The sequence below is a fragment of the Phaenicophaeus curvirostris genome, chromosome 1, assembly GCF_032191515.1.
Source record: "Phaenicophaeus curvirostris isolate KB17595 chromosome 1, BPBGC_Pcur_1.0, whole genome shotgun sequence".
In the NCBI taxonomy this organism is placed as follows: domain Eukaryota; kingdom Metazoa; phylum Chordata; class Aves; order Cuculiformes; family Cuculidae; genus Phaenicophaeus; species Phaenicophaeus curvirostris.
In genome coordinates this window covers 34,971,806-34,990,062 of record NC_091392.1, presented here as the reverse complement: position 1 = coordinate 34,990,062, position 18,257 = coordinate 34,971,806, and the positions used below count along the sequence as shown (strand labels likewise).

The 18,257-nt window shown below is 42.5% G+C and overlaps 1 protein-coding gene across 2 annotated transcripts in view; it reads right to left on the bottom strand.

Moving 5' to 3' along the window:
* Positions 1 to 480: 480 nt before the first annotated feature.
* Positions 481 to 18,257, bottom strand: part of CPM (carboxypeptidase M) — a 35,631-nt gene continuing 17,854 nt past the window's right edge. Inside the window, exons 2-8 of one of the 2 annotated variants that reach the window (XM_069852469.1) lie at positions 14,898 to 14,995; positions 6,020 to 6,192; positions 4,320 to 4,504; positions 3,909 to 4,079; positions 2,924 to 3,076; positions 1,913 to 2,061; positions 481 to 1,156 (exon numbers count right to left, since the gene is read on the bottom strand). In XM_069852469.1, the coding sequence (XP_069708570.1) occupies positions 902 to 1,156; positions 1,913 to 2,061; positions 2,924 to 3,076; positions 3,909 to 4,079; positions 4,320 to 4,504; positions 6,020 to 6,192; positions 14,898 to 14,912 (1,101 nt within the window). In that variant the 5' untranslated portion in view covers positions 14,913 to 14,995 and the 3' untranslated portion in view covers positions 481 to 901. The remainder of the gene's footprint in view (positions 1,157 to 1,912; positions 2,062 to 2,923; positions 3,077 to 3,908; positions 4,080 to 4,319; positions 4,505 to 6,019; positions 6,193 to 14,897; positions 14,996 to 18,257) is intronic. The other variant, XM_069852460.1, reaches the window with a different exon arrangement.

Here is an 18,257-nt window from a genome sequence, read left to right as displayed (position 1 = left end):
GGAGTTCAGCCGCCACTGAAACAGCCTCTGCAAAAGGATCCCGTGGTTTGCTCACTGCCCAGTGTCCTGCCAGCTTCTGGCACATCCAGTAACGGGGCTGGGAAACAGAACACTTAGTCTAATGTCATTGCTAAAACTACTGGGATTAAAAAATTCAGAATTGTATGCAGTTCTGTTCCATAGCGAGTTCAGTAACAAAGGAACAACACTAACAGTACGAAGCTGTCGATGACAGTTCCCACGTTGCTTTCAGTAGCTCTGTCTTAGGACAACACCATTTTCAGAGACCAGAGTTCCTCTCTTTTTTCCCGATGACACAGATGATCATCAGGCTTCCAGCTACACAGCCCTTTGGTGCACGCTTACTTCATTTCCTTCTGGTCTTAACAATATCTCTGTGTTACTGGTCTCTAACTTATTTCAGCCCTGAGCAGTCTCATCTGTCCAGGTAAGAAACAGCATATGTAAAAATATCATTCCTCATTGACAGCAGTAGCTTTATTACGAAAAATTAGACTTGAATTACTTACAGTTGTGTGGCACTTTAGCTGTTGGCTCAATGAGGAACCTGAGTTTACATGAAACATTTGCAGTACAATCCTAGCAGATTCTTGAGGATGTGTTTGTATTTTCTGCATCAAAACTCCGCAGTCGTCTCCGTAGGCCGGACAGAATTTCTTGAGAGTAAAATACTTATGTAGAAAAATATCACAGGCTATTACAATTGAAGTAAAACGTTGACTGTTGAGCCAGTATTTTACAAAATATAATTTTACAAAATACTGTGAATCTGAGAATTTGATTTATAAACACATACATTCTTCTGCATATACAATTCCTTGTCTGAGAAGCCACATTTGAGCGGGAAGGTTTTGCCTTGCCCCCTGATGTCATTCAGGCTTTATTTGAAAATTACAAGCACAACGGTTATTAAAGCCAAGACGTGTGGAATTGGTTTTGCTGCGGCTGAAAACAGTTCAAGCTCTTTGTAAAGGGGTGTTTTGGGACACGAAGCAACTATTGATGGGAGGGAGACCTCCGAGAAAGGGAGGGAGACCTCCGAGAAAGAGAAGTCTTGTTTCAAAGCGCTGAATTTCCCAGTGTTGTCAGGTATTTCCACTGTCTTCACAATTGATTTAAATCCCGGTACAGTAGCCTAGAAGCAAACATGGAAGATTCCTTACTTGGTTTGAAATGTTGAATTCAGCTGTGAAACAATCATTATGTCAAGTGCTGCCTTACACTTCTGATGTGTAGGAAGAGTTTTAAACAAACTTAAGAACGCAGGATGAGAGAAAAGTGTTTACATAGTAGCAATAAAACTGAACTCCCCAAAAACCGAGATAGTAACAGAATATTTATTTAGAACAAGGGGGCACCACATGCTGTACTAGAGGGGGAATCCTGCAATTACGCTTAAGCGTAATTCAAGCTGATTGAAGGCAGAGCCCATGCTGCATGGGCTCTAGCACCAGCTACTGAGAGCCTCCACGGAGAAGTGGAGGAAAGGAACTGGCACTCATGGTGCTGCCAGCCCATCACTGCCTGGGGCTCTGTGGATCCTGGCTTCCACCTCTTCACACTTCAGGAGCTCTGCAGTTTGTTTCAAACACCCCACACTAGCGTCACAGTGGTCCAGACACTCATCCCAGCTGGCTCCACCATCCAGGTCGGAAAAGTCTTTATCTCTAGACGCTCTGGGGACTCAAGATCTGACTGTACCAAAGGATTCCCTTTCTGCTCGCTTGTGTTTCAAAATATTATTTTCTTTTAAATCTGCTAAGGAATCTTTACAGCTCCTGTGTGTGGCTTGAACAAGTTCTGCTCATTGGCCTGAAGGATGCAGTCACTGTGCTCAACCAGCAACTCAATGCAATTAGAAACAAACAACGTACTGAGGCCGCCCACTTACATTGATCTCATAGGTCCCAGGCAAAAGGAGAAGAAAGTACTCCCCGTGTTGATTTGTCCGATAAGGGCAGACATGAGGCCTTCCTTTGGCTTCCACAATGGCATTGGGAATAGGATTCCCATTCCTATCGGTAACTCGACCTTTGACACCTATGAAAAAGGAAGAGGAAAGAAAGATCACAACCTGTAATTGCAGTGAGCTGCCTTCCCCAAAAAAGTTAGAGTATTTGTTCCTGGATGCACTCCAAGGCTGTTTTGCTGACTTCAAGCACATCCGATAGCATCATGCGTCACTTCTATGTTACTGAAGGGAACTAAAACAGAAAATGATTTATAAAATCATAGAATAACCAGGTTGAAAGAAACCCACAAGATCACTGAGTCCAACCATTCCTATCAAACACTAAACCATGCCCCTCGGCACCTCATCCACCCGTGCCTTAAACACCTCCAGGGAAGGTGACTCAACCACCTCCCTGGGCAGCCTATTCTAGTGCCCAAGGACCCTTTCCAAATGTCCAGCCTAAACCTCCCCTGGCAGAGCTTGAGGCCATTCCCTCTTGTCCTGTCCCCTGTCACTTGGGAGAAGAGGCCAGCTCCCTCCTCTCTACAACCTCCTTTCAGGTAGTTGTGGAGAGCAATGAGGTCTCCCTTCAGCCTCCTCTTCTCTAGGCTAAACATCCCCAGCTCTCTCAGCCGTTCCTCATACGGCCTGTTCTCCAGCCCCTTCACCAGCTTCGTTGCTCTTCTCTGGACTCACTCCAGAGCCTCAACATCCTTCTTGTGGTGAGGGGCCCAGAACTGAACACATACTTCTAAGTTCTCCTCCCCTACCCATCCTTCACCTCGTAGTACTCCCTGTTCAGATCCTTCCTTGAAAGGTACAGCTCCCAAGTTCACACCAGAGCTCCTCACCTGCAAGCTCTGATGCTGACCCAGGCTGCTAAAGAGTTCCTACTTTGCCTTCTGGCCTGGGATCAGTTTTAACTCCCTTCCCCTTCTCCATACCTACCTAGGTGTACTTGTTTTATATATTCAATCAGAGCAACTTTGTTGTCTCTCCAGAACTGTTCCAGCTGGTCTGCTGGAGGATATTTACAGCACGACAGCTCCAATGTAATTTCAAAACATTGTCCCCAGATATAGTTGTAATCTTGCATTCCACCTAAAAATTGAAATAAAACAAACCACGTTCAGCTGCAGAGAAGCAACAATTTCAAGCTAGAAGAAAAACAGGAGAGTTAATATGTTAGTACTTGCACCACGCCTGTTAGAAAAATAAATCAGATAAATTATTCCTTAATGCCACACTCCTGTTTACTGCCTCCTGTGGAAAACCAACTTAATTACTCCAGTTACATGTAGGGTGTTGTTTTCTAAAGCACAGTGGGGTTTCAGAAATGATGATTATTATGGCTGAGGAAGGGTGGGTCTTTGACTTAAATTCATTCAAGCGCGCCCAACTAAACAGGAACAGATAAATTCACAGGCTGGCATAGAGTTTGCCACTGCTAAAGCCACCCTAAGGGCCTTTTAAATCTCTGAATTCAGACTGTGAAGGCACCACACAGTGCCACAGTACACAGGACCCATCCATGTTCTACCAGGCTGCACTATGCAGTAATGAAAATATTTATTTCAGTAATAAAGCATTTAAAAAAGGATGCCACATGAACAGAAGATTAGTTTGCTTTCTGAAAGGACAAACCTTGGTGCCACACCAGTGCTTGCAGGTGTGTGTGTGTAATCTGCACAGGCCTTAAGAAAGGGCACAGAAGCACCTAGACAGCAGAAAGTGCTTCATTCACTTGTCTAACTGCTGACTGGGAGAGTCTGCGAGCACCCGCGTCCTTCTCTGAGAATCCACATGAACGCGTTTGCTTGCTCCCCTCATCAACCCTCTACTCTGGGTAAAACCCTTTCATCATCAAAGACAGAGGAGAAAACAAGAACATTGTAACTGAAGCAGCTGAAAAAAATATTGCTGACATTCTCACCTTCCAGCTGGTACCAGGAATACCCGTTGGTAATGCCTTCTGAAAACATTGGTCTGTTGTCACACCCAAGGCCTTTGTGCATGCTGGCATGGTTATAGGAATAGGTTTTTGCCAAGTGAATAAAGACATCGTCGTCTGGAGACTTGCTATAGCCTTGCAAAGAGCCAGTAACTGCAGGATAAAGACAGTCATCAAGTAACTTTCATTACTGGTAAAACATCCAGCGCTGGCTTACGTACAGAGACATCTCCCAAACAGCCATATCAGGCAGTGAATTTTGATGGGGCTTATCAAAGTCTGCCCACCCCAGCTCAAAAGCTGGAAAAACCTTCCAGAAATCCTTATAAATGTTGTTAGTCAATGTTCCTAAACCAAATCAGCTGTGCAGTAGAGAATGCGTTACTGGCTTACCTGAGTTACCGTTATCAAAGGTGTAACTGGCAACCAGGGCACCCCCATGCAAGTTTGCTGAGAGAACAAACGTTTCATTTTTTATCCAGTTCATTACTGCTTGAGTCTCTGGCTGAATGCTGGCGTTGTTATGTTCAAAGGCATCAGGAAAATTTCTGTTCAGATCTTCTCCATTCTTATTGTACCTTAGAAAGAGAGAAGACATTCCCGTTACTGTTTTTCCTACAGACACTCGCCAGCCTCCCAGTACTTAAGGTCTGTGGAAGGCCAGTGTCCTCAGGAAACAGGCAAGACGACCAGTGCAAATCTTCTCAAGAATAAAGATGAACTCTAGTTTGCTTTCTGGAAGCACTGGAGTTTTCATAGGATACAATAAAACAATTTTTCTACAGTATTTCAAGTGGAAATGGTGAAAAATATTTAATGTGCACACAGCATGCATACACCTGCACATACCTGAATTAGAAAAACTTAAGCCAGATAAGGAGGAGGATGTCCTTCTGCACCTGTTTATCCTACTGGTATAGAAGACCCGAGGTAACCACTGGATGGCTGTGTCCCTTGTACTGCTGTCACTCCAGACACACAGCAAAAAAAATGACTGAAACACAGGATGTGTTCTCCTCTCCTTGTACCTGAAGGTCCAGCCTATGCAAAAGCTTTCTTCCCTTTTCACTCAGACAGCTCAGTACTAGCACAGAGAGGGCATTCAGCAGCAGCTGTATTGATTTTTAAACACAGTTAATTCTATCTATTTGACAGCAAGGGGATAAAAAATAACACCCTCCAAAAAAGTCCTCTCTGTTTGCTGAGGAACACATTTTTTTCCTAAGAAAAAGGAGATCCTACATCAGTCACCCTAGAGAACTAAACTCCCTAGAGAACTAAACTACCTTTTCACTTGCTTCTGATGTTGTTGTGGCCAGTGATCCAAGAGAACTTCCAGATCATGAGTTTGCTTTTTGTGCACATTCCAACTTTGTCCCCTTGGCATTTCTTTCCATTCTCTCACTCTCTTCTTTTCTTCCCTCTTCCAGCTTGGTAAACTCCCCTTTTTGGCCTTTGCAATAGTTACATTAAAGAATGCAGGAGTGTCACAGGATGCAATCAATGCTAGATAACATTTAATTCTGTGTAAGTTTTTTCCCTACACTACTATTGTCACAGCACCTGTGACAGCTAGCTCTGCTCACCTAACTCCTCTCACTTATTAGATCTGCACTCAACATGATCTTTGAGCACATTTCTATAAGTCCATTCAACAAGCTTAGACAGACCTTTTTCTCATTAAGAAGGGTTACAGAGCTCTCCAATTGAAACAGATCCCTCGGAGTGGAGTTTTCCTTCTTTTTTTTGTAGCACCCTAAAGGTCTAAATAGGTAATTGTACTTCTACTTGCAACCTGGGCCTCCTCCCTAAAAGGAATGGTCATTACACCACTCTGACCAGTTTTCTCTGGCCACACCACATATAAACACCAGTCTGACTCAGTCTTTCAAAACCTGTGTGCTATAACAGCGTGTCTTCAGAACAACAGAGGCCAAAATTAGCCCTAACACATTCTCTAGGCTATCATAGAATCATAGAATAACCAGGTTGACATCCTCTCCATCAAGTATGATTCAGCCTCTTGGCTATCTCCGATTATTACTCCCCACCCATTTCCTTTACCTACTCCCACCTTCCGAAGCCACTCTTACCGTCCGTGTGAGTAATAACAATCAGGCGTTTTTACAGCTTCAAATCCATCAGGGTTCATCGTTGGCATGACATGAATGCGGGTATTATTGAGTAACTGGGTAATAACTGGGTCATGGCTATAGCTGGTCACCAGGAAGTCTATCAAATGGAGCAGGAGTTCTCTCCCAACAGTCTGTATAAAGAAGCACAGGTTTTATTTTAGGTCTGCTCTGGAAGAAGAAAAAAAGACCCATCACTTTGCATTTACAGATTTTTCTTACTGGATTATGCAGACATACAAGGTATACAAGAGCATTCAGGTCAACACGGTTTTGTTTTATGCTTTCCCCTAAATATATTTAAAGTAATTTAATAGATGAAAGGAATCACCAAAGGGTGTTCACAAGGGTTTTAAATCCAGACCAACCTGAACTTTTTCTGTAATGGGAAACTGACTGTGTCAGCTGCACTGTTTAAATCCCACATGGGTAAGTCATAGCCTTATCAGAGACTAAAACCGCAGAGGCTGACTGTTAAAGATCAGGTGGTTCTGGAAGCACATCACTGCATTATCTCAGTCACACTGCAGAGTCAGCTCTGTGCTGATGCCCCAGGGACCCTGAGCCCTGTACACAAGCACTGAGCATCACCACTTGGCAGTGATGCTTCAGAAGAAAGGAAGGAGACACCTTCCATGTTTTCCATGGTGCTACAGAGCTGGATTTTTTACTTGTCGACCTTCTTTTATAGATAGTCCACTTTAACACAGGATTCAAGAGAGGCTCCATAGGCACTTTGTTATATTCTGTCTTACATTGCTCTATTTTAATGCCACAAACACAGGGATCAGAGAAAACAAACAGGTATATATATCTCCTTGGCAAAAGATATGGAAGGAGGTTTGGATGCAGACTTTGGATCAAAAATGGGCAGTGGCAACGAAAAATCTAAGCACGTATTTTTGTTCGTGTAAGTTTGCATAGGTTGTGAAAGCTGGCGGGACACCTTCCTTTAGTCTACTCTATCAGATTTCAGGCAAAGCAGTGGCAGGTTCCACCTCCAGCAAGTTAAGAACAATCCTATTCTACCCAACAAACCGCCAGTACAGTGTTCGCTGGACCATACTTTCCAGGAGCACCTTCTGTGGCACTGTGACCCATGCCTCAAGGGCACTGCAGGGTTCCGAAGCTCTGGCTGAGACGGGAACAAATTGAGACTTGCAACTTGATGTTCTCTGGAGATAGTTTATCTCTACCTTATCTCCAAGAACAAAGCCTGGTAAATCACTGCAGGCTCTAATTTAGAGCTACAGCGTCTTGGTATCTTTTAGAATGACTCTTGCACCATTAAAGTATTGCAGAGGATTTACTTTTTTCCTAAAACAAGTAACATGGAGTGGCATTAGAGGATGAACCTGGTGTCAGAGATAAACCTCTCCTTGCCTTCAGACCTGTACAGGCTGAGGTAAAAGATAGGTGAAATCAGGCAGAGGAAAAGGAATATTTCTCCACAGCTAGTTGCTGCACTAGTATCTTGTTGACTGTTCACACTGGTGCATTTTAAGTAGCAAATCCTGCTCTGGGTATTAAGGTAAACAGGGACACAGACAACATACAGCAGGAGATGTGGTGGGAACACGGTGTGGGGAGGAGCGCTGGATGTAACTGCTGTTCAGGTTGGGAGCAAACGGTGTCTTGGCAGTTAGCTGGTAATTGCTGTTCATTGCAGGAGAAACAAACAAACAAAAAACGTAGTGCCAAGCAAGACTGCTAATTTACAGATCATGCTGTTTTAAAGTGTCATACTTGAAAGCAGCCACGTCTTTGAGTTGGTACTCAAGCAATTCTGCCATGCTGTTTGAACAAGGAAAGAGAAGGATCTCTTCCCACCCTGCCCCCCAGCAGATTTGTTCACAAGTTTCCTATTCCTTGTCTGTCAGCTCCTGCAAGCCACCATCGGCAATCTCCTACGGGAAGCTGTGACACAAATGCGTGCACTGTGCCAGTAACTAAGCCGTTCTTTTTCTAGACACTACAGCAAACAGGCTTTGACAAAGAAGGAAAAGGTACCTAACTTCCTCCGTTGCCAGTAGCTTTCAAAACAGCGGCTGAGCATGTGAAAGCAGGCTGCTCTGCAGGTTTGATAAATTTACTCAGTGAAATCTGAGGAGGGATGCAACAGAACCTGTCTTGTATGGGCAGCTCAGTTCCAGCTCTGGGTGACAGACATCTCGGGAAGCATACAGACTGAAGGGAAAGAAAGGAGGGGATAGAAGTCAGCCAAATCGTGGCCCTGGGCACGAGAGATAAAGCTAGCAGACTCAGAACCAGCAAGAGTGGCTCTACCCCAGAGACAGCTAAATGACAGACAAGAGTGGACTGCTCTCTGGAGAGACTGGGAAAGTGCCTCTGCTCCTACCTCTCTACAGTGCTTGACAAAAAGACATCCAGAAAAGAAAAAGAAGAGAAGCAGGAATGGGAAGGGGAAAAAAGATAAAGAAAAGCAACAAGAGACAGTGGTGGAAAAGAACAATGTCTATAAAGAATGGAAGATGACCAGTTTTTCATTACATTCTTTGACCTTTAAGACTTACTTACATACAGTGTATGTTAAAAACTAACCCTGTTTTACAGAATTCCTTGTATAGCTATTGCTGTGCACAACTATGTAGTGCATTAAACAGTTCAGCTAATCTTGATCACAGAAAGTTGGTACCTAGATTAATCCCTGGTGAGTATATATCTACAAACACTTACTACCACCCTGTTTTGGTGGGGTAACAGAGGGGTGGTTTTGTTTTGGTCCACAGGACCCTGCATTTCTTGAGAAAGCACACCTGGAGGTGTCTGGGGGGGGCAAGTTTTTGTTTCTTGGAAAGTATAGCTCAAGTTGTGATCAAGCCCCTGGAAGGCATCTGCCACCCAGCCAAGCTTTACCCTGTTACTAGAGAGGTCAGCTGTACCTGTGGAGAAAAGTTATGAGACAATCATTTTTATTTTAGAGTTTCAAATAAAGGATCTAGTGACCACAGAGGTAGGTTGCTGACAGTAAATTCAAGAACAGACATCTTGACCCGGCTTTAGTCTAATACAAAGAGAGTAGGGGACAGCATTTGTAGGCTTTGAGAAGAAATGAATATTTGGTTTCAATTACAGCGTCCCAGGAGTGATCCCAGGTGCATTGATTTGCTGTAGCTCAGAGAAAGGGTGACACTAAAGAAAGAAAAACCCTTTCTTTTGCCTCTAGGGATACAATTAGACATTAAGTTTCCCTGTATGCTTTCAGATGTAGGTTTCCTTGTGTGCCCCAAAGGGAGAGCGTCAACAGGAAAGGCTTTCAGTTATCCTCAGGGGAAGTTGTGAATGAAGCAGCATGTATGTGTCAGGGCAAGGATCAACACTGTAGAAAAGGGTGTGACCGCTGTTTCTGTTGACATACCCCTTAAACTCGCTGACTATCACTTCTGGCACAGCTGGGTCAGCACCCTTACTCAAGAAGCCCTAGCGGTAGCCAGTTAAAAGATCAAGGTTAGCTCCAATTGCACCTGCACTGTAACACTCCACAGCAGCGCTCCTGTTTTAAAAACATTTTTGTTACCACATGACTGAGACGTAATACCAGGGGACTATGGGTGGATAGACTCTGCCCATTTTTATGATTAAACTTCTTCCTTAAATGTGGCCAGCTTCTTATGTTGAGCTGTGTTGAAAGAAAGATCCCAATCATCAGGTAGGACCTGTTTCAGAGCAATATCGTCTTGCCACTCTCCTTAGAATCATAGAATCACCAGGTCGGAAAAGACCCACCGGATCGTCGAGTCCAACCACTCCTATCAAACACTAAACCATGCCCCTCAGCACCTCATCCACCTGTCCCTTAAACACCTCCAGGGAAGGTGAATCAACCACCTCCCTGGGCAGCCTGTTCCAGTGCCCAATGACCCTTTCTGTGAAAAATTTTTTCCTAATGTCCAGCCTGAACCTCCCCTGGCAGAGCTTGAGGTCATTCCCTCTCGTCCTGTCCCCTGTCACTTGGGAGAAGAGGCCAGCTCCTTCCTCTCTACAACCTCCTTTTAGGTACCTGTAGAGAGCAATGACGTCTCCTTGGTCCAGCCCTGACTGCTCTAAAGACCTGGGGCAGCTAACTGGGTGCAATCCTGCCTAAGGAACCTGAGTTACAGCAGAGAAACTGATAGTCCATCCTCGTCTATCACATAAATGCCACACTGAAAAAAGAACACCTTGTAAAACTTGTAGAGCACTAATAATTACGCATGGCTGTGACACACCCCACTGTGTCTGTCCTTCTTTATTAAAATACACCAGTGTTAAAGTGATTGTGCAAATACAGCTTGGCACACAGCCACTTATTTTTATAGCCGCAATCACTATGAACAAAGGAGAACTACTACCTATATGGCAAGGAATTGTACTTCCTTTGTTTATCAGTGATGGAAATGGCAACATAAAGCCTGCTTTTTGAACTAATAAATGGCAAAAGATGTTACCATTTGCAGAAATTCCACAGGCTTCAGGCTTCTCAGCACAGGCTTCACCTGGCTGAGAAATGGATCACTTTTTCTTTTCCCTCTCAGAGCTGTGGGAGTAGAGATAAGGAAAAAGGTAACTTGGGTAAGGCAGCAGCCCCACCTGTCTTGAAAGACATCTTGGCAACATCTAGCTTTTTTAAAAGTCCATTGTTAGCAAATAAATTAGTTTGAATTTTCAAATCTCTGATGCTTCTGACCTTCTTTATATCACATCAGCTCATAAAGAAGACAGGTGAAAATATAAATATTTATTGCATGGTGAACTCTTTTTATTCTCTTTTCTAGAGCACATACTTGTCTCCATGCCACACCACTTCCATACAGTATTGCACAGTACAAAGGACATAATAGGTGCTGAAAATTCCTTATAGCAGATTATGTAGTATGTGGACACAACTCTTTTTGCCCAACCTGGTGATAAAAAAAAAAAGCGCCTTTTTGTTATAGTGGCATTTTGATAGTGTAAAGTGCAGCTTCCATTCATTTCTTGGAAATGAAAGCTACAAATTCTACACAAGCCTCATTAGTCTGTTGCTTGGGGCTTTTTTAAGTCACAGTTATATTTATCACAAATCGACCCCAGTCCTCAGTCACCCAAGCCCTGATAAGTCACTGTATCTCAGGAAACTCTCATGTAGGTATGACTATGTCTATGATGACATGGAAAATAGGGTTTGGTTGCTTTAATTTGAACCACAAGATAAGCCAGCAAGAGAAACACATCCTTATATGAAGGCTAGCTCATACCTCTCAGTACAGGCTCAGCTTCACATAATGGAAGAGTCAGAATACTACACTAAGAAAAGAAAGTGATGGAAGTGGATAACACAGGAGAAAAGAGTTGGTATCAGCATTACCATCCTGGAAATTTATCTTGTGATGGCCCAGTTGCACCTCAACTGCAGCAAGTTAAGGAAGCCAAACACTTAGTACAAAGGAAAACAAGCAGAAACACACAGGTGAATCCACTGAGGAAGAGAAGATCTTTCAAGTAAGAGTACAAGCCCGTGACAAGAGAGGTGGCTGCCTAATTCAGAATGAGAGCTGCTCCAGAAGAGCAGGTAACCTCTCCCTCATTTTCCTCAGTGCAGACTTTATTAACATTTCACAGGCTTGTGCGTTTGGTACAGTTTGTTAGTGCTATTTTGATTAAAGTCTTGCGTAGCTGCAAGTGACTGAACTATCTCTAATTACCAGTTTTAACCTGTCCTGGATTAAACAAGTACTGCTGATAAAGGTGTCCAAATTCATACAGGCACACTAAGAATAGAGGAAGCCTTTTGTTGCATCTCTGGGGATCTGGGGCAAAAGTTCACTCTGTTTGGCAATGGTGATCACAAAATAAAGTAATTTAAACCTTGGCTGGTCATGTTTTATAGTATTAAGAAGGATTAACCTACTTAAATCTTTCCAGATCTGAAAAAATACTCTCTTCCTAGTATTGTGTACCCACATTATTTTATTAGAACTTCCCTGTTGGGCAGTTTTCCAAATAACCTAGGTTTTCCTCATGCGGCATGTGTGAACAGCCTGCAAACGTGTATTTCAGGCTGCCCTCCAACTTTTAGGCTTTAGGAGCCCACAGCCAGCTGAGTCAAAAGAAAAGTGTTATTTGTGCAATTATGACAGGTTAGAAGGGCAGCATCACCAAATAACACTTGAGAACAGAACTTTTCTCACTTTGTACTATTTATGGAAAGCACCACTGAATCACAAAAGACTTAACTAGATCAATGAAGCCATAATCCCACAATTTTAAGTTATGGAAGACTGGAACACAAGCTGAAGCTTGTCATATAGTTTGTGCAAAACTTATCTGCTTAATATATTATAGGGACACTTGAATCTTTCCCCAGTGACTACTCCAGCAGAATCTTAGATTATGGGAAAAAATATCCAAGTTCTCCAGTGCTTCTCTATATGAGGAATTCATTTCCTGCCATCTGAAATACATTTATGGTCAGATAGGAAAAAATCAAACACCAACTGTGCACTATAACCATACACAAAAAACCTCATAAGGTAAAGATCATGACGAGGGCCTGAAAAGGAGGAGAAGCTTTATTTGCAGAATCTTTCCTAGGTGCACACCTGGCCTAATGAACAAGCTGGAATGTCACACAGCATGTAGTGCTATATGCTACCTAGGCAGCTCAGGGGTCAACTCTGCTCAGACAGACAGTGTCAGATATTTTAAAATAAATAGTCTTGCCTCATTTCCTCACAAACCTGGGGGTGTTGGTTGACAGCCAACTGAATATGAGCCAGCAGTGTGCCCAGGTGGCCAAGAAGGCCAATGGCATCTTGGCTTGTATCAGAAACGGCGTGACCAGCAGGTCCAGGGAGGTTATTCTCCCTCTGTACTCGGCACTGGTGAGACCGCTCCTCGAATCCTGTGTTCAGTTCTGGGCCCCTCACCACAAGAAGGATGTTGAGGCTCTGGAGCGAGTCCAGAGAAGAGCAACAAAGCTGGTGAGGGGGCTGGAGAACAGACCTTATGAGGAGCGGCTGAGAGAGCTGGGGTGTTTAGCCTGGAGAAGAAAAGGCTGAGGGGAGACCTCATTGCTCTCTACAACTACCTGAAAGGAGGTTGTAGAGAGGAGGGAGCTGGCCTCTTCTCCCAGGTGACAGGGGACAGGACAAGAGGGAATGGCCTCAAGCTCCACCAGGGGAGGTTTAGGCTGGACATTAGGAAAAAACTCTTCACAGAAAGGGTCATTGGGCACTGGCAGAGGCTGCCCAGGGAGGTGGTTGATTCACTTTCCCTGGAGGTGTTTAAGGCACGGGTGGACGATGTGCTAAGGGGCATGGTTTAGTGATTGATAGGAATGGTTGGACTCGATGATCCAGTGGGTCTCTTCCAACCTGGTTATTCTATGATTCTATGAAAGTCAATCTGAAAACTTAGATTCTAGGCAATGATTCAGGTTTTCTAATACCTAGCAATTCCTAATCCTGTAGATATGTAAAGAATACGTGTCCCTGTGGTCCAAGTTCCTTGTACATATTTAGCTGTTAATGACAGGAGGACTTCATTGTGGAGGCTTCATCAGGAATGGCCTTCCGCAGTCCAGCAATATTGGATCTGAAAACCAGACCATTCTGAATGAGATCATATCCTGCCCTCCATCTCTTTCCCAGCAAAGCTGGGTCATCTGTAGCCATAGATTTGTAATTCCCTTCGGCAGTTTGCAGGGGATGTCATGTGGAGCCTCAGTTCCAAGGAACCCTGACTACCCTGCTGACACACCAAGTTTTAGGAGTTGCAATCCTTATCTTGGTCATCCAGTAACACATGTACCCATCTGAAAGCATGAATCAGCTTCCTCCCACATAGAGTCAAATTCCAAAGCAGTCAGACTCCCAGCAACACTTTGAGCGTAGCCACTGTCAAACAAGGTGAAACCAGTATAACGTAGGGAAATTCTTGGCATGTAATGTTGTAAGTGCCTGTAGGCGTGCAAGTGCTCACACAGAGTATTGGTAATAGCAATAGTATGTGATAGGTAACACTTTACACATAATACACTTTATACTACATCCGTTTTCCTTAGTTTTGGGAATTCACAGTCTAGCATATAAATATATTAATAATATCTGCTATTTCTGTTAAATTATTTATACATTTCACATTAAAGACTACATAGAAATATATTGTGCAGTTTAAACTTATCCTGAACATGACTAATACAAGCAGGTAAAGCTAAAGAATAAAAGAAAGAGAAAGCAAGAAAAGACTATAAAGAAGAGTGAAGCTTTGAGTCTCTCTGTTCCAGATTCATGTACTACACCAGGAAGGTTCATAATCACCATTTTCTCCTTTATAGTTAATAAGCGGGCATTCTTTCCAGAGCCAGTTAATCCTGAAATATTTTTTTTCGTTTGTACTCACTGTGTATCTCAGGTGAATCTAGGTGTTCCTAGCTTAAGTTTCCCAAGAGATATTTTCTTCCTAGAATAAATAATATGGTGCTTCACAGCAATTATTATTCTATCTTAGGATGTATTTGAAGAGTTCTATCAGTCACACTTCGTGCCTAGGCAATAACAATGTATAAGCAAGCTACTGCATCTGACTCATTGCCAGGAAAGTTAAAGCCTCCGGGTTTATTCATGTGGAGAATACAAAGCTCTTCACTTAAGAGATATCTTAGGTGCAGAATTATAGGATTTTTTTACTCTGATGTAAGGTCTCCTAAAGTCCTTCCACCCAAACAAAGGAACACTATTTTTGACCCAGACACATATGACGTACCTCAATGCTAAGTAGCAAAAGCCTGAGAGAAGTTCACTCTAAAGCTCTGGTAAGTGTATTTGGTATGAATGACATTGCAAAAGTTGAAACGTACCTCATCCCCATGCATATTAGCAACATACTTGAACTCTGGAATGCCAGTCTTATGATGGGTTGGAAACCTTCCCAGAACAAGGACCCACAGGTCTCTACCTTTAGGAGCGGAAGGGGAAAAGACATTTTTTTAAACAGGTGTAAAATCATATAAACTTTAGAGAAAAAAAAATATAGTTGGTCATTAAGACCACCATACAAATTCTTATATGTCATTGTTGCTCAGTCCTACATATAGCATATCAATGCAGACTGTGGGTTTTTTAGTGTGTAAGTACTTTCTATAGTAGTTATAGGAATAAAGATGTTTTGCCTTCTGACCAGAAGTGTGTACTGAACTCTGCAATTTCAAAAGCATTTAACCAGTGCTAGAAAATACTTTGGCTTTTTCTTTTAATAAACACTTTTCAAATCAAAATAAACAAGCAAGATTTTGTCAAGCAAAGTCGCCAAGCAACTAAAGAGTATTTAAAATAAATACAGTCTCCTCCCTCAACTATTAAGTTATAAGAGTTTTCTGAAGGACATGCAAAGATTTCATTGTCACAAAGAAAGAACATCTATTCTTTGCATTAAAGACAATGCAAAAAAAGCTAAACACATTCATGAGTTACTGCTCAGAAAAGATGAGATGCTGGGCAGAGTTGAATCAGAGAGATATTAAAAAAAAATCAGCAGGGAAAAAATAGCTACAGAAAAAGTATTAGTTAGGACCACCATAGCTGCACAGGAAGCTGAACTTTAAATAACAAAGCAAACAAACATGCATACATTTTGGAAGTCCTTATTTAAGGGGGTAAGGACATTTAATATTTTTTTTTTTTCAGGGATATTGTAGCATTTCAGATCTGATTTGCAAAACTATGCTTCCCAATGGTCTGCTCAATGAGGTGGAAAGCTCTAGTTTCAGTAGATGGCAGCGATGAAACTGGACCCGTTACTTGATAACAGCAATCACAGCCTATTGCTAATTTCCAGACCTTGCACACATGCCACCTGTCCTCACCTTTCTCAAAGGGCTTGTTGGGACCCATGAGCTGTCCTGGAGGATTCCAGCCATCATTGTTACTTACAGGAAAGACAAATGTAGGTGCTACTATATGCAGTACTATAAAAAGCATTATTTCCTAATTCTTTGTGAATTGTCAAATCTGCAGTAAATAAACTCTGGAGCATAACAATTTCCCAGAGGTGAAAGCCATGATCCTCGTGGTAAAGCTGCAGTGAGCCAGTCTCGTAGCTATAAAGGGAAACATAAATTATGTCGCAACTGCAGTACCTTCAGGAACAGGAGAAAAAAGTTGAAGAGGACAGAAGGTACACTACAAGATGCACTGGATCAAGACAGGCAAAACTGAAAACGGGTGTTGTCAAACTAAATTCTCACTTAACAAGTTGAATTGGAGTCTCAGGCTTAGGATCAAGAAGCAACAAGACAGCACTGAGAGCAGAGAGATTCAAAAAGGAGTGGCCTCAGGATCCCTTAGTTTTACATAGTCACTCTACAGAATCACAGAATAACCAGGTTGGAAGAGACCCACCGGATCACCGAGTCCAACCGTTAAAAAGCATTGGTGTTGAATTCTTACATCCATATGCTATGCACAGAGCTGTGAGATGCTGCTATCGACTCTCATTAAAGGACAATGTGAGCAAGCAATCTATGCTTATTTTCAAAAGTTACCAGTAAGTTCTTTGGTGAGGAAGATTTTTATTTGGCTTTGTTGTATGCAGAGCCATTGTTTCATTAAAAAAAAAATCATTTGACTTCTGTTAGTCTAGACAGGTTACAGAGTGGGGAAACCAGAGATGTTAACTTTTTAAGCATGTCCTTCTTCAAAAAGGAAAGAAAGAGAACCACCAGTCCCCACCATCCTAGCCCTTCTCCTCTCCAGAGGTCCCTTCCAACCTCAATCATCCTGCAGTTCTGTGAAAACAGATGACAAGTCTTGCTGCAGTATTATATGCTTGGAACTGAAAAGAAAATCCCAGAAATGAAAAAAAAACCAGGCTACTTTTATTCATAATCAAGCATGAACAACAATCTCTATTTCCATCTCTGCAACGTGTCATCCTCTCTACTGTTGTATTGAAGGCCAACCTGCAACGAAGTAAGTACCAAAGAAGTCCTTCCAGAGTGCTTCATTATCCTTATGTCCTCTAAGCCATTCTGCCCAGCTCTCCTTCTCTCTGCTGGAATGAAGTTTCAGACATCCCTCCTTGGTTCCCACCTTGTTATTTGCCGCATGGACTGCTGCATCAAGAGGAAGACACAGATTGCTGCCTTTCCACCACAGCCTAAACTTAAGGTGGTTACAGCGAACCTGCAATGTGCAGCTTCCATAGTGAGGGAGACCAAGCTGCAGTGCCAGAAGAGCACACTGAACATCTAAAAGACAGTGGTGAAATTATAAGTTTAAGGTAGCAAAGGACCTACATGGGAGACATGATGGTGTCCCAGCTCTCTCCCAGATGGAGGTGGACACAGCTAAACTGTAAAACACAGTTTCCTATGGAAGAGACATACGCCTTCTATAGAGTTATAAATTCATTCAGCCCTGGGACTGCCTGTTATCAGCATGAATACAAAGCACACAGACAGGGCTTCAAAATATCTCAGAGCCAATGGATTCAGTCCTTTCAGAGGATGTGAAATAAGTGTTGATTAAAAGTTTTAGCTTCTTGAAGTCCTGGATGATTTTGGCATAAGCACAAAGCAGTGACCTAAAAGGTGATATATCTTAGTGCAGGATCAGGACATTAAACTAACCAATATATGGTCAGGAAGGCAATATAAATGTAGTAAATTATTATCTAATAGATAGAATACTCAACCAATCACAGCAGCCAAATAATGTTGTAGTCCCTAGAACATGAAGTACCTTACCTCACCAATAATCAGACATGGAGATTAGTTCCTGATTTTATTTGAAAGGAAGAGATCACAAAGGTTATTTCAAACCCAAATTCTAGAAACCATGACACGCACATCCATTGCTTACAGACTTTTTGGAGCATCTTGTGAGCCAATGCTGAACTGTGCTACATTCTTTACTCACCTCCCCACCGCAGCATTAACACCAATACAGTACTGTATAAACTGAAGCAACAAAAGCCCAAGTACTGCTAAAATACTATAGTTATTTCTGTCATTCAAGACTTTATACAAATAGTACTGTACTCTGATTTCAAATTTTAAAAAGATTACCATAGCCTTGCCATCAGCAGCATTCATTCCTGCTGCTATCACTGTGAAATTGCACTCATGGGAAATACAAGGAAGAGCTAAGTATAGACTAGCACTAAGTACTGACTTAAATTGGTCTTTCCAGCATTAGTATTTAGATTGTTTATAGTTTGT